This window comes from Myotis brandtii, unplaced genomic scaffold (assembly GCF_000412655.1).
Source record: "Myotis brandtii unplaced genomic scaffold, ASM41265v1 scaffold417, whole genome shotgun sequence".
NCBI lineage: Eukaryota > Metazoa > Chordata > Mammalia > Chiroptera > Vespertilionidae > Myotis > Myotis brandtii.
In genome coordinates this window covers 595,810-610,942 of record NW_005366017.1, presented here as the reverse complement: position 1 = coordinate 610,942, position 15,133 = coordinate 595,810, and the positions used below count along the sequence as shown (strand labels likewise).

The following is a 15,133-nucleotide window of genomic DNA, read 5'->3' as shown; positions in this document are numbered from 1 at the left end:
GGGGGATTCTGGGAAAATACCTTAATTCCTCCCATCTGAAAAAATAGGGAAAAGGTGAATCCTTCTCTCAGAATGGGGTCAAGAAGAAAAGTTCCTTAAAGAGAAATTGGGGTGTCCCCAAGCCAGCTTACTTACACACACGCTCATACACACGCACCCACGCGCACACACACACACACTTTTTAAGTTACATATTATACATATAATATTCGGCTAAAGAGATGTCACTGCTCACATCACTGTCACCATTTTGTACTTGCCACCATCGTATAATCCATTTACTAGACTGCGTACCTCTTTATTAGATTGCACACTTTCATTGTTAAGAGAGGTAATTCCACATTTGACTCTTTTGGAGGTTTTTTGGTGGAGTTATTGGTTTCCTAGCCTAATAGACAATTACAGGATGTTTCTAACGGCTGGAATCATTATTCATTGGGAAAGAGTTTATTTTATTAGCTTTTTAAAATTAGCAAATATTTATGATCTTAGCTTCCGTTTACTCAGAGCAAGTGTGTCAGGCACTCTTCAAATATTTAACATTCACTACTTATTTTAATCCTCTTATTGATCCTATCGAGTAGTTCTATTATCAGCCTCACTGACAGGATAAGGCTCAGATGTTGTGTGACTTGCCCAAGATCACCCATGTGGTAACTGGTGTTATGAAAACCTGTACTCGAGTCATTTACTTTTTGATGCATGCACACTATAAAAAATTATAAAATTCAGACACATAAAAATTAATCATCACCCACAGAACCATCACCTAGAACCGTGGTCGTCAAACTGCGGCTCGTGTGCCACATGCGGCTCTTTGGCCCCTTGAGTGTGGCTCTTCCACAAAATACTACGCGCGGGCGCATGTACAGTGCGATTGAAACTTCGTGGCCCATGCACAGAAGTCGGTTTTCGGCCTGAGCGAATCTATTTTGAAGAAGTACTGTTGATATTTGGCTCTGTTGACTAATGAGTTTGCCGACCACTGACCTAGAATATCCACTCTTTAACATTTTTTTATATATCTTCCCAAACATTTTTTCTATGTATGTTTATACAGATAATTTTTTTTCTAAAAGTGGAGTCATTTGAGTATTTTGTAACCTGACTTTTCATTCAACTATGTCATAAATATTTTCCATGTCCTCTTATTAATTTTTAACTGTATATTAAATATGATTGGCATTTTAGAGAGTCGAATCCACCTTACTTTATATATGAAAAAAATTGATGCTCAGAGAGGTGGACTGACTTAAAAAGTCACACAGCTGGGCAGCCAGGTGTCCAAGACTCCAGGTCCAGTTTCTTCCCATGCTTCCCTCCTGTACTCCCTTCAGCCACAGATCCAGGTGGACTGGAGAGAGCCACCTCCCAGGTGCAAATGTCCAAGTCTTCCTGACCCTCCTCAGGTGTGGTTGATGGGCACCACAGACTCCAGGCTGTGGATGGCAGCACTGAGGCCCATAGAAAGACAGAAGCTATCCACTGCCCCACATCGGGTCCTGGGAAACTGAACACCCAGCCTCCTGTTCCCATAACGTCCTGGAACCTGCAAGTGGGTGGAGACTTTGCAACCCCTAGTCTTTCAGGCAACCACAGGCAGAATTCAGAAGCGAGGCTCCCCACTCTCCCACCTCTGTGAACACCCCACAGGTACAGAGGGACACTCTCAGTTCCTGCGGTGGCCTCTCTGTAAGACAGTCTACCCTGTGGCCTGAGTCTGCTTATAGCCCTAAGCCCCGCCCTCCCTGTACTGCCTCTCACCACCACTTCCAGCCCTTGAAAATCAACTGCCTCAGGCCACTGGGACCTGCACCACCCCAAACATCTCCATCTCCCACACTTTCTCCTGGCTATCTGGAGGTCCCCCCAAGTCCAACTGAGTTCCCTTTCTCTGCCACCCAGGGAAGTGTCTGTCTCTAATTCTGCCTTTAGGAACTTATTTTTTGTCTGGGTTGCCCGGAGAATTGAAAAGCTATTCATGAACTTCCTTCCCCTCTGCCTTTCTCCCCCCATCATGCCGCCTGCTGACTGCTGTCCTGGCAGGAACTATGCTGGTGCTGGCCATCCTGCTGCCCCTGGTCTCCCTGCTGTTCCTCTCCACCATCCTCGCCTGCACCTGGAAGAGCCACCCATCTCTCTGCAGAAAGCTGGGTAGGGTAGGAAGGGCTGGATGCAGGCAGGGATGTGGTTGTCAGTCCCCACCTGGATGCGGGAGGGGGTGGGAGGGAATTTTCATCTTCCCCATACAACCCTTCCACATGCCCAAGACTCCCAGTGCCTGCTCCCAACATAGACATCGTCTCCCTTTAGCCCCTCCCCACCCCATTCTGAGCCTAGAGAGAAGGGTCATGATAGCCTATTCCTTCCGGGACCCCAGGGTGGGCAGCAACACCTCGTGGTGGGGTGTGGAGGGTGAAAGCCTGGGGTCTGAGGTCTGCCAGAGGCCCTATATCCATTTTATTTTCATTGCAGGATCCCTGCTCAAGAGCCGTCCAGAGGTAATGAGGGAAGCTGAGAAGGCAGCAAGGAGGGGCAGGAAGTGAGAGTGAACAATGTGGGGGTAGGCAGAAAAAGAGCGTGCAGGCCTCAACATTCATTCATTCAACGAATAACTTTTGAGCATGCCATCTGCCCAGCACTGTTCTAGGCACGTGGATATAGCAGTGAGCGAACAAAGTAACTCCCCTCCTGGAGTAACATAGCAGTGGAGCAAGAGTAAATAAGTATGTATCAAGTCCTGATAACGGACAAATAAAGCAGGATAGGGGGACAATGGATGACAGTGGCAGAGGATGGGGGTATATTACCTTAGACAGTGGACAGAGGGCCTCTCTGATGAGCCCATCTTTGAGCAGAGAGCTGAAGAAACGAAGGCATCGGGATGCCTGGGGAAATGCTCCAAGAGGCAAGAATGTCAAGTGCAAAGGCCTGCGGCAGGGAGCTTGAGGAGGAGCAGAGGAGGGCCCGGGCTGCCTAAGCTGGGGTGGGATGTGGGAATTAAAGAAAGATGCGGGTCTGAGGCCCACATCATTGGTTGATTCTCTGCTTCCCTCCTGCAGGGAGAGGAATCCAATATTGCTGATGGAAACTGGCAGCCTCCAAGCATCAACCCACATATCCCTGACCTGGTAAAGCCACTTCTGCCCATCCCTGGAGTCTTACCCCTGGCCTCAGCCAGGCCCCCAACACCCCCAGTTGTGGAGCAAGAGGTGCTACAACAGCAGAGTCCTCTGAGCCAAGCCCGGGAGCTGGAGGCTGAGCTCCCAGAGCAAGGCCAGGTGGCCCATGGTAAGCAGGCTGCAGGGAGGGGAGGGGTGGGGAGGTGCGGTGGGAAGGATGGTGGGCAGGGAGAGAAAGTGCGAGGCAAGACAGAGACTGAGAGCCAGCCAGAATGTCCCAACTAGAGAGAAAGGAAGAGTCTGAAAAACCCAGAAACAGAAATGAATGCAGGGCTCAAGAAACCAATAGCAAATGGGAGTGGGACCAGAGAGGAAATGGAGAAGGCAGAAGAGTGAGGGCATTCTGGATGTAGGGGCACCAATGCAGGTGGCACACAGGCCTTCCTTCCCCCACAGTGCCCCTCAGCCCCTCTCACTCTGCCTCCCTTCCCACAGGTACCAATGGCATTGTTGTCGGCAAAGGTGGGTCTGTGACTGTCACTGGCAATATCTACATCTACAATGGACCCGTACTGGGGGGAGCACGAGGTCCTGGAGACCCCCCTGCGCCCCCGGAGCCTCCATACCCCATTCCCGAAGAGGGTGCCCCTGGTCCTCCCGGGCTCTCTACACCCTACCAGGAAGATGGCAAAGCTTGGCACCTGGCCGAGACAGAGACACTGGGATGCCATGACCTCTAACAGGACCAAGGACCCAATCTGTCACCCATGCCTCATGGTGTCTGGAAGAAGCCAGGAGAAGGGAAGCACAAGAGCACCTTCTCCCCGAGGCTTCCCTGCCCACACAGGATTGACAGGGGGCCTGGGTAGGGCCCCTGAGAGGCAAGCCCTAAGGGGCCAGGCCTCAGACACCTCCGAGAGCAGGGCCGGGCACTGGCTGGGTACCGTGCCCGCCACAGGACTCTCACTACTGCCTGAACAGGCCTGAGACTTCATTGCAGATCCCCTGGACACTGGAGCTGCACCAGCTCAGCTTCAGGCAGACAGAGCATATGATGCCTGCTGCTGCCCACCATGGCGCTCTGCACCCAAAGCATGGCATAGAAGGAAGCCAGCCACATGGTCACTTGCAAGGATGTCACGGAACCTCTGACAGACTCGTGGCACTCATCCCAAGCTTCAGAGGCCCCTTGAGGACCTGCACTTCGCATGGACTGAGGTAGACCCTATATGAATATGGAGTTACATGGACCATCACCCCTCTCCTCTGGAGAAGAAAAGGAGTCATTAAAAACTGGGGGTTTGGGTAGGGTTACTAGGTAAAAGGAAAGTTTCAGAGAGGAAGTAAAATGGCAAGTGTATTTATAATTTGTAACCACATGCAAATAAAGTGGAGATTGAGACCTAGATAATTTATTTTCTGGGGATTCATATAGAAACACTATTCCACTGGGCAATGTCAAAGGAAAAGGTCAAAACTAAAATATAATCCCACAGAGGTATGTCTATGAGGGACTGGTATATGTGATTCTGTTAATAACAGCATTAGCCAGTGATCACTGACAACATGCCAGGCCGTGTTGAAATGCTTTGCAATAATAATTTATGTAATCTTCACAACATCCCTATGAGCTAGATACTACTACGATTCCCATTTAACACCTGAGGAAACCGAGGCACAGAGAGGGTACGTCACTTGCCCAATTCGACTGCAAATGGCAAAGCTGGGATTTGCACCCAGTTAGCCTGGTTCTAGGGGCCTCGAGTAAAAACTCCACGTACCATATTCTTCCAGAATTTCTTTGCAGGGGTAAAATGGGCTGGTTTTCTCAGGGAGCCAGACCCCCTGCATGTTCCACAGGCATGAACCCTCACAGCCACATTGCAGAGTGCAAACATGTTCTGCGGGGTTGACTGAAGGGGAAAATATGACTTGAGGCATAAAATGTGAGAGGCCAAGTTCACATTCTGTTGGTGTCGAGATCTAGGCTGACCTCCTGTCACCCAGAAGGAGCACTCACGATTTTTATTTTGTTTATTTCTTTTCGTCTTATTTTATTTTTTGCCCGAAAGAAGTTGAAATCTTCTCAAGCTCTCTTAGTAAATGTTTGGGCCCCCAGAATTTATTTACCGTGCTGCCCGGTAGAGACGATCTTAGCTTGAAGGATTGTAAAGGGAACGGCTGCCAGCTGACTGCTCCTTCCATAAAAGGCCACCATCTGGGTCTCATGTTAAGAACTCTGTGGCTGGGGCTCATCAAGATTGGGTGGTTCTAAAACACATACTCCAGGAGTCGCCTGATCCAAGCAAGGGGATGGGTTATTTAAGGTTGACCTCATGAAAGTATTCCAACCATCTTCCTTGGTTGAGAAGTCAACAATGGTGAGCTGTATGTTTAGATAGTTAAATCCTCCTGCTTTGCAGTACGCTACAGCCAGACAACATGAATCCTTAATCATTGTTCCCATGTGTTCAGATAAAAAACAACTCTTCTACACTGTCAACAATATAAAAGGAAAAACACTTTTAGAAAGTGGTGCGAAGACAGAGTTCTATGTAACACCATTCAAATGTAAGATTTATACCTTCCTGTATTAATCTGCTAGGATTGCTCTAACAAAGTACCACAGATTGGGAGGCTTAAACAACAAAAAAATTATTTTCTCACAGTTCTGGAGGCTACAAGTCCAAGATCAAGGTGTCGGCAGAGTTGGTTTCTTCTGAGGCTTCTCTCCTTAGCTTGCTGATGGCGTCTTCTCTGTGTATCTTCACAAGGTCCTCCTCTGTGTGTGCCTGTGTCCTAACCTCCTCTTTTTATAGGGGAACCAGTCTTACTGGATTAGGGCCCGCACTAATGACCTCACTTAAATTTAATTTTCTCTTTAAAAACCCTACGTCCAAATACAGTCACATTCTGAGGCACTGAAGGTTAGGACTTTAACGTCTGAATTGTGGGAGACACGACTCAGCCCATAACGCTGCCCATGCTTGTCTTGCCAGGGTCGAATTCATACAGACTCCAGGAGCACGCGTTAGACTGAGGAGCTCCTGTCTAGAATGAAAGCTGATAGAAAATCAGTGAAGACAGCCTCTTGACAGTTGCCTTAGAAAGATGGGACCCGATACAATAGTAGTTAATAACAGGATAATTAAGCCTGAATCTAGGTAGCCTCTCATATACAGTGGGGCCTTGACTTATGAGTGTCCCGACTAACGAGTTTTTTGAAATACGAGCCGTCTCTCGGCCGATTTTTTGCTTTGTCTTGCCAGGGTCGAATTCATACAGACTCCAGGAGCACGCGTTAGACTGAGGAGCTCCTGTCTAGAATGAAAGCTGATAGAAAATCAGTGAAGACAGCCTCTTGACAGTTGCCTTAGAAAGATGGGACCCGATACAATAGTAGTTAATAACGGGATAATTAAGCCTGAATCTAGGTAGCCTCTCATGTATTAATTTTGAGAACCCCACTCCGATATCACAGGGAGCAAAAAGCCAATACTGAATCCAGCAATGTGAACATGGGTACGGCGAGGCCAGGGAAGAGGCCACGCCAGCAGCCCAGGAGAGAGATGGATTTAACTGTGTCAAGTGGCAGCAGTGGGATATGTCGGGGTAGACAGGCCTGGTAACTAAGAATTTCTTTTTCAGAAGATGAAGTGGTTCACATTGGCAGCTGTAATGGAGTCTTTCTGCAACCTACCCAGCAGACTTCCACACCTTCCCTAGCAACAGAACCCCTTTTCTGTACCAATACAGACATTCCATGATGTCAGGAGGAGCGGCCCTTCCTCTAGAAGCCAGTAAAAAACCATTCCCCTTTGCCAGGAATTGGTTTAGGATGGGGCCTAGGATCCATTTCAGGCCAATGACAGTACAGAAACGTCTCATTCTTAGGACAAAAAGCATCATTAGGGGAAAGTTTTTGGTTTTCCTTGTCCTTTCTTTCTTGTTTGAGGACATGAAGCCTGAGCTGTCGCAGCCATCTTACTGTCACGAGGAAGCAGCCATGGAGATAAAAAGCCAATCCTCTGAGGACGGCGGTCCTGGAAGAAAAGAAAGAACGAGGCATCCTTGAGCAGCTGAACAAGTCAGTTTGGGCTTCTTTTTATGAGCGAAAAGCAAACCCTCATTTGTGTACATCACAGTCAGTCAACTTTTCCTCACCTTTTTTAGGTTTAATGTTATCTGTTTCCTTTTTTTGGCCAAATAATTTATTGACATGGTTCAAAATCCAAAAAGTATCCAACAGTAAACAGTGGAATGTCTCTTCAGTCTTCTCCCTCAACTACCATGGTCCTCTCCCTTGAAGCAACCAATATGACTGTTTCTGATGCTTTTCCAGAGGTAACTTATGCACATTCCAGAATATATACATATATATTTTGTTCCTCTCCACCCACCCCTCCTCCCCGCAAATGGTAGCATGTTCTCTGTATATTCTTCCCCTTGCCTTTTTCATTTATCAAAATAGCTTGGCCAGTCCTAGCTGGTTTGGCTCAGTGTATACAGCGTCAGCCTGTGGATTGAAGGGTCCTGGGTTCGATTCCGGTCAAGGACACATGCCGGAGCAGCCAATCAATGATTATCTCTCATCATTGAGGTTTCTATCTCTCCCTCTCCCTTCCTCTCTGAAATCAATAAAAATATTTTTTTTTTAGAAAAATAGCTTGGCCATAATTCCATATCACTATCACAAAACTTCTAAATTTTTTTTTATGTCAGCATAGTATCTCATTTATATGGCTCCACCATTTAACTAGATCCCTTTGAGGATTTTATTTTATTTTTTTAATATATTTTATTGATTTTTTACAGAGAGGAAGGGAGAAGGATAGAGAGTTAGAAACATCGATGAGAGAGAAGCATCGATCAGCTGCCTCCTGCACACCCCCTACTGGGGATGTGCCTGCAACCAAGATACATGCCCTTGACCAGAATCGAACCCGGGACTCTTCAGTCCCCAGGCCGACGCTCTCTCCAGTGAGCCAAACCGGCTAGGGCCCCTTTGAGGATTTTAAATTCATTTCTAATCTATTACATTCTATACTAATAAACTATGTAGTTTTGCACATGTAGGAGTATTGCTATCAAAATTTTGCTAGAAATGAAATTGTGGGTCAAAGGTACATATAATATTTTGATAAAAATTACCAAATTGTCCTCCATATAGATTGAATATCAGCAATATTTAAGAGCGTCCATTTCCACATATAAACACCAACATTTCTGTGCTATCAAACATTTTGATCTTTGTCAATCTGAAAGGTGAAAAATGTTATCTCAGTGTAATCTTTAGTTGCATTTCTTATTGTGAGGGAAATTTTCTATTTCACTGTGAGTGAACATTTTCATATGTTAAAGAGTCATTTGTAATTTATTTTCCACTAACTATTCATATCTCTTACTATTTTCACTGGACAATTTCCTAATGTTATCTTATCCCAGATCATTTATTGAACAATAATTTTTCTTCACTAATATGAAATGCTACCATTATAAATCAAATTTGTGTATGAATTTGAATTTATTTCTGGATTTTCCATTCCCTTCCCTCTGTTTTTTTTAATTTGTTAGCACCACAGTCTTTCAACTATTTTAGCTTTATATTTTAATATCTATTTGAGTTCCTTTTAATCTTCTTTTTCAAAATTTTCCTAACTATATTTTCTTATTTCTTATTCCACATGAACTTTAAGATCAACTTATCTAGTACTCCCCTCCAAAGAACTCCTATTGGTATTTGTATTGAGATTGCATTACACATCTAGATTACTTAGAGAGAATTGACATCTTCCTAGTGTTAGTCTTCCTTTCAAGAACATAGTTTTCCTTCCTATTTGTTGATTCCTTTTGTGTCCCTCAGTAGTATTTTAATTTTTAAAAATATAGATCTTGAGTATTTCTTGTTAAGTTCATTCATTCACAGGTGCTGTATCTCTGTGTTATAGAAGGGGATATTTTCTATCTTTTAATTTTTTCTACTTAGCCACCTACTAAATTCTCTTATTAAGTACTAGAGGCTCGGTGCACTAAATTCATGCACTGGAGGAGGGGGTCCCTCAGCCCAGCCTGTGCCCTCTCACAGTCTGGGACCCCTCGGGGGATGTCCACCTGCCAGCTTAGGCCCGATCCCCCAGGCCGGCAGTCATACATCCCTCTTGTAGGCCAGGGCTCTTGCAGTCCGGGACCCCTCACTCCTTACTGCCCGCCTGCAGCAGAGGCAGGAAAGGCTCCCGCCACTGTCATGCGCTTGCCAGCCATGAGCCCCCTGTAGGAGCACACTGACCAGGGGCAACTCCTGCATTGAGCGACTGCCCCCTGGTAGTCAGTGCACGTCATAGTGACCGGTAGTTCTGCCATTCAGTTGATTTGCATATTAGGGCTTTATTATATAGGATAATAGTTTTGCAGTGATTATCTTAGGGTGTCACCTATAAATAATGTGAAACTTATCTCTGTCTAACTTTTATATTTCTAATATTTTTTAAAGAGCATTTTTTAAAATAAACTTTTAAAAATTTATTTTATTGATTTCAAAGAGGAGGGGAGAGATAGAAATGTCAATGATGAGAGAGAATCATTGATTGGCTGCCTCCTGCATGCCCCACACTGGGGACCGAGCCCACAACCCAGGCATGTGCACTGACCAGGAATGGAACCGTGACCTCCTGGTTCATAGGTCGATGCTCAACCACTGAGCCACACTGGCCAGGCTATGATTGCTTTTTTAATATTGGCCTTGTATCTTACAATTTTGCTAAACTCACTTCTTAGTTCTAAGAAACTTTTTATAGATTCCTTGGTGTTTTTACATAGACAATCATGTTATCTTTAAACAAAAACAGTTTTATTTCTTCCTTTCCATTTTGTATGCTTTTTACTTATTCTCATGCCTAATTAAGATACTGGCTAGGACTTCCAGTGTGATACTGAATAGGAATTCTGGTCATAAACTCCTTACAGCTAAATGATCATTTCTGTCAGAGCATTTACACTTAGTGCAGCATTTATAGGCTAGCTATAGCAATTGTACAAACACTAATATGCCTAACATTTGGAGAAGCCAGTGTGGAGTAGGGATAGACAAAAAGAAACAACTAATAGGTTCTATAAAGCCATTACATACATTTTTATATTCTTGAACTAATTTGATTACTCTTTTCCCACCTTGATCTACTGCTACTTGTACCTTATAATAAACCTGTGCAGAAATATTTAGGACAGAAATCAGCTGATGGTTAGATAGATTCAGTTCTTGCACAGGTCATTTTCCATAGGTATTATATCCTGAGGAGACTTTAATTCAACTCCCAATACGTTTGATCATCAATATCAGTATTATCATAAGACATTTTCATGAGGTAGTCAAATCTTACCAACACTACCAGTATTACACCTTATCACAGTATGATATCCTATGTAACAGAAGTAGTCTGAAAATTATGAGTTAAAAGATACTGGCATAGCCCCGGTCAGCTGGTGTGGCTCGGTAGTTGAGTGATGACCTATGAACCAGGAGGTCACAGTTGGATTCCTGGTCAGGGCACATGCCCAGGTTGAGGGCTCGATCTCCAGTGTGGGGCATGCAAGAGGCAGCCAATCAATGATTCTCTCTCATCATTGATGTTTCTCTCTCCCTCTCTCTTCCTCTCTGAAATCAATAAAAATGTGGTTTTTTTTAAAAGATAGTAAAAATGATGTGGGAAAAAGAGCTGAAGAGGGATTTTCAGGGAATAGTTCTTATAGATAAGCCCTGCTAATGTGGGAATAAAGGAAGTCAGGTTTGGGGGTGGGAGGGAGAGAGATACTGGCATATTACTGAAGTTCCATTTAGTCATTTTCAGTTGGTGTAAGTCACCATCATATCGTATGAGCAGGATATCTCCTAGAGCAATGTCCATTCAGGCTGCCATGGGATCTTATCAGGTTACAAAAGCAGGGGTTGTCTCAGCAAACATAGCTTTACCCTTTCTAGGCATCTGGTATAATTATCTAAGAGATAATATTATTCTCTTGCTCTGAGTCTTTCTAGAGGCATTAATACTATGTTGGATTTCCCTCATTGCATAACCCACTTATTCCTTTACTCTCAGCTATTATTTCTCTTTTTCACCATTTATTTTTCTCCCAACATTTCCACCTTTGGAAAGTACATTAGTTCAGCCTCTGTGCTGGTCCAGATTGCTGGCAGCAGTTCTAGTTTAGCAAGTCCCTCCCTGACAGTCAACTCGCATTCATAAAGGGATGGAACTAATGGGCTGACCCAACCACTAGGCAACACAGCAGAATTCACTGTTAACCCTGACTTTGCCAGATCAGTGAAGGCACAGTCCACCCTATCAGGTCCTCAGGAATTCTGGCATGAAGGTTTAAAGGTATGATTAATGTTGCTTGCTTAGGAATCCTCCCTGCTTCCAGCACCCACAGTTGCACCCTTGATCCTGGGACCATTGCATCACGTAGGGAAAACAAAAGTTGAAATGATGTGGGGAAGACCTGTATAGTGACACCACCATTCTCCCTAACCCCCTCTTTCCCATCTCCTCCAGAAAATTGGAGGAATCTATCCAGGAGGAACCCACTTAGCCTCCCTTGTGTTGAGTGTGAGCACACACTCGGAAAGGCATGCAAGCTAGTCTCTCTTGCTTTTATCTCCCCCACTTTGATTTTTTTATTGATTTTGATGTGGGGAAGACCTGTATAGTGACACCACCATTCTCCCTAACCCCCTCTTTCCCATCTCCTCCAGAAAATTGGAGGAATCTATCCAGGAGGAACCCACTTAGCCTCCCTTGTGTTGAGTGTGAGCACACACTCGGAAAGGCATGCAAGCTAGTCTCTCTTGCTTTTATCTCCCCCATTTTGATTTTTTTATTGATTTATGAGAGAGAAAGAGAGAGAGAGAGAGAGATTTGTAGTTCCACTTATTTATACATTCACTGGTTGATTCTTGTATATGCCCTGACCAGAGATCAAACCCATAATCTTGGCGTACTGGGACAATACTCTAACCAACTGAAATACCAGGCCAGGGCTATCTCTCCCCATTTTAGACAGCAATTGTTTCAAGTGCCCATTCCAATTCTCTGTTAGACCATTACTCTGAGGATGATATGCAACATGATTTGTCCATTTGATACGATATCTCTTGGCCTACTGTTGGGCTCTATGGGCTATAAATAGTATGCATCCCTTGGTCTAAAGAAACATTAACTCAGAGGCCAAATTTGGTACAGTATCTTCTACTAGTATACCAATCCTTTTGTAGTATTTTGAGCATCTGTGTTGTTAAAGAACAAAAATTCAACCAAGTAAATTTAAGATCTAATTGGCTTTATATAATGATTCATGAAGCAGGAAGCATTCCATGTAGTAAACTCAGGAGCTATAAGTTTCTATAGGCTGAAACAGGGTGGGACAAGGAAGTTAAAAGAGTGGATGGTTTCAAGCAAAGTCATCTTCCCTTAGGAGAAGGCAAGGGGTCTTTTCAGGCAGGTTACCTCACTAGTGCTGACCAGAAAATTCTAGACTGACTGGTTTAAAATTCCACTCCTGGGAGAGGCTGAAACTGCAGTTAAGTTAGGCTTACCACAGTGACTCCATTTTGGGTAGGTTGTTTATTTTTAACTGTGTCTACCACCAGGTATGCAAAGTCCAGAATGTCTATCCCTGTCAGGACCCTGGGGCTACCAGCATTGGTCCAATGTAATCTACTTGCCAACTAGCAGGGCCGCCCCCAACCCCACACCCAGTGAAATCTTCCCAAGAGCCAGTTTCTGTCTCTCTTGTTCAAAGAACAGTTCTTGTTGGCATTTTTGAGCTTCACAGGGTGCAAGAGGAGTATATCTATATTCAGCCCATTTCTGCATTACTACAGCACCCACATGTCCACTCATTTCATGGGTCCAAGTGGCCATCTCAAGAGAGCACACCATAAGGTCCACTTGACAGTTCCAATCACCTTCTGAATCTGGAAGAAGGTTCTTCTGATGGGCATTGACATGTCCTACTTTAACAGACCCCTTAAATTCCCAGAGTGATTTCTACAGGGCCATGCCCCATACAGGCATCCCCTTAATAGTCCAGTTTTCTATCACCTATCTACCTTAACCATATGGCTAGGCCATTGGCTATTGCCCATGAGTCTGTAAAAACCCAAACATAGGATTTTGAGGTGGTTTGTTGTTGTTGTTGTTGTTTTACCATTGTTCAATTCTTTCATCACTGCTAGAAAACAGCATGCAACTCAACCCAGTGAGAGATGGCCTGTTTCAATCAGCCTTCCATCTAACAGTCTTACTGAGGCAGCTTTTCATACAGGATGCTGTCCATTCATCTTAGAACTACCATCAGTTTTCATCCAAACTTTCACCGTAATTCCATCAACCATTGCATCTGCATATTCTCCTAATCTAATGTAACCTCAGCCCCATTAAGACTTCACCAACAGGTTTTGGAATCACAATGCATTGGGCTCCTGTGTCAAGGAGTCCCAGAAAAGTCTTTCCCCAGCCATTTTATCCACACATGCATATGATCTTGGATCCCCAGCTGGGGTTCAGGCCAAGAGGGTCCTAACTTCTCAAATCTGTGTTTGGTCAAGAATTAAGGTCTGACCCAGTATTCTCTTTTATTTTCATTTTAGTACTCTCTTTTATTTTCATATTACCAATAACAACAACCAAGGATCTGTATGTTTAGCCTGCTTCCTTTCATTTTTGCATTTACTTACATATCCAATATAGGGATCAAGTCTACCATCATTTATAAATTCCATTATTATTAACGGCAGCACAGATACAGTTTCAGACCATGAGTGACTAGGTAGCCATCCAGAGATCAAAGCATCAGAGATTTATCATCCCTCCCCCACTTCATACTTTCTTTTCCCAAACCACATGTTTCTGTGAGCCGGGGCTGTTTTTACCCAATCCCACTTCTGACACCAATTAATACAATCCATTTTTATTCACAACATTTCTGACACCAAATGTGTGGGTTTTCCACACCAGTATATTCTCCAATTCTCTGCAGACACTAACTAGGTGTCTTACAATTTAATTCCATTTTGATACTAACTACCCAGAGTTAGCAAGTTACACACAATTCTGTCCAACTTGGATTCAAATCAGGGGTTCCCAAGACCCTTTTTCCATTTTGATAATTTGCTATAACAATTTACAGAACTCAGAAAAACACTTTACTTATTATTACAGGTTTATTATGAAGAATATTATAAAGGACACAAATGAGCAGAGAGATGAAGAGATACATAGTGAGAGGTTTGGAAGGGTCCTAACCACAAGAGCTTCTGTCCCCATGGAGCTTGGGGTGCAACAGTACCCAGCTCATGGAGTATTCACCAACCTGGGAGCTCTCTGGGCCCTGTCATTTAGAGATATTTATGGAGGCAGCTTCATCATGTAAGAATGATCACTTATGCCCTGGCTGGTTTGGCTCAGTGGATAGAGTATTGGCCTGCAGACTGAGAGGTCCCAGGTTCGGTTACGGTCAAGGGCATGTGCCTTGGTTGCGGGCACATCCCCAGTAGAAGATGTGCAGGAGGCAGCTGATCGGTGTTTCTCTTTCATCGATGTTTCTGGCTCTCTATCTCTCTCCCTTCCTCTCTGTAAAAAGTCAATAAAACATATTAAAAAAAAAAAAAGAATGATCGCTTATTAACTCAATTTCCAGCCCCTCTCCCATTCCTGGAGGATGGGTGGGTAGAACTGATAGTTCCAATGCCAAATATATATATTTTTACATATAAACTAGAGGCCCGGTGCACAGATTTGAGCACATTGAAAGGAAATTAATTAGAAGAAATATGTTAGAGGCAGGGGAGGGACCACAGGAGGTTGGCTCCAGGGTGTGTCCAGCCCCTCTCACCCTGTCCTGATCGGCTGGACCCCAATAGCAAGCTAACCTACCAGTTGGAGTGTCTGCCCCCTGGTGGTCAGTGTGCATAATAGCAACTGGTCAAATGGTCGGATACTAAGCCATATTAGGCT

The 15,133-nt window shown here is 44.3% G+C and overlaps 2 protein-coding genes and 1 long non-coding RNA gene across 3 annotated transcripts in view; 2 read left to right on the top strand and 1 right to left on the bottom strand.

Moving 5' to 3' along the window:
• Positions 1-4,528, top strand: part of LTBR (lymphotoxin beta receptor (TNFR superfamily, member 3)) — a 6,488-nt gene extending 1,960 nt beyond the window's left edge. The window contains exons 7-10 of the mRNA XM_005873722.2: positions 2,047-2,154; positions 2,476-2,501; positions 3,063-3,291; positions 3,618-4,528. Coding sequence (XP_005873784.1) covers positions 2,047-2,154; positions 2,476-2,501; positions 3,063-3,291; positions 3,618-3,862 — 608 coding nt within the window. The 3' untranslated portion in view covers positions 3,863-4,528. The remainder of the gene's footprint in view (positions 1-2,046; positions 2,155-2,475; positions 2,502-3,062; positions 3,292-3,617) is intronic.
• Positions 4,529-6,392: 1,864 nt separating this feature from the next.
• The window catches only part of VAMP1 (vesicle-associated membrane protein 1 (synaptobrevin 1)), a 55,035-nt gene continuing 46,294 nt past the window's right edge, over positions 6,393-15,133 (bottom strand). The window contains exon 5 of the mRNA XM_005873720.2: positions 6,393-7,165. Within this exon, the coding sequence (XP_005873782.1) occupies positions 7,113-7,165 (53 nt within the window). The 3' untranslated portion in view covers positions 6,393-7,112. The remainder of the gene's footprint in view (positions 7,166-15,133) is intronic.
• On the top strand, positions 7,131-13,814 carry LOC106727372. The gene is made up of 2 exons (XR_001363555.1): positions 7,131-7,466; positions 13,354-13,814. It is a non-coding gene; the product is annotated as an uncharacterized LOC106727372 (long non-coding RNA).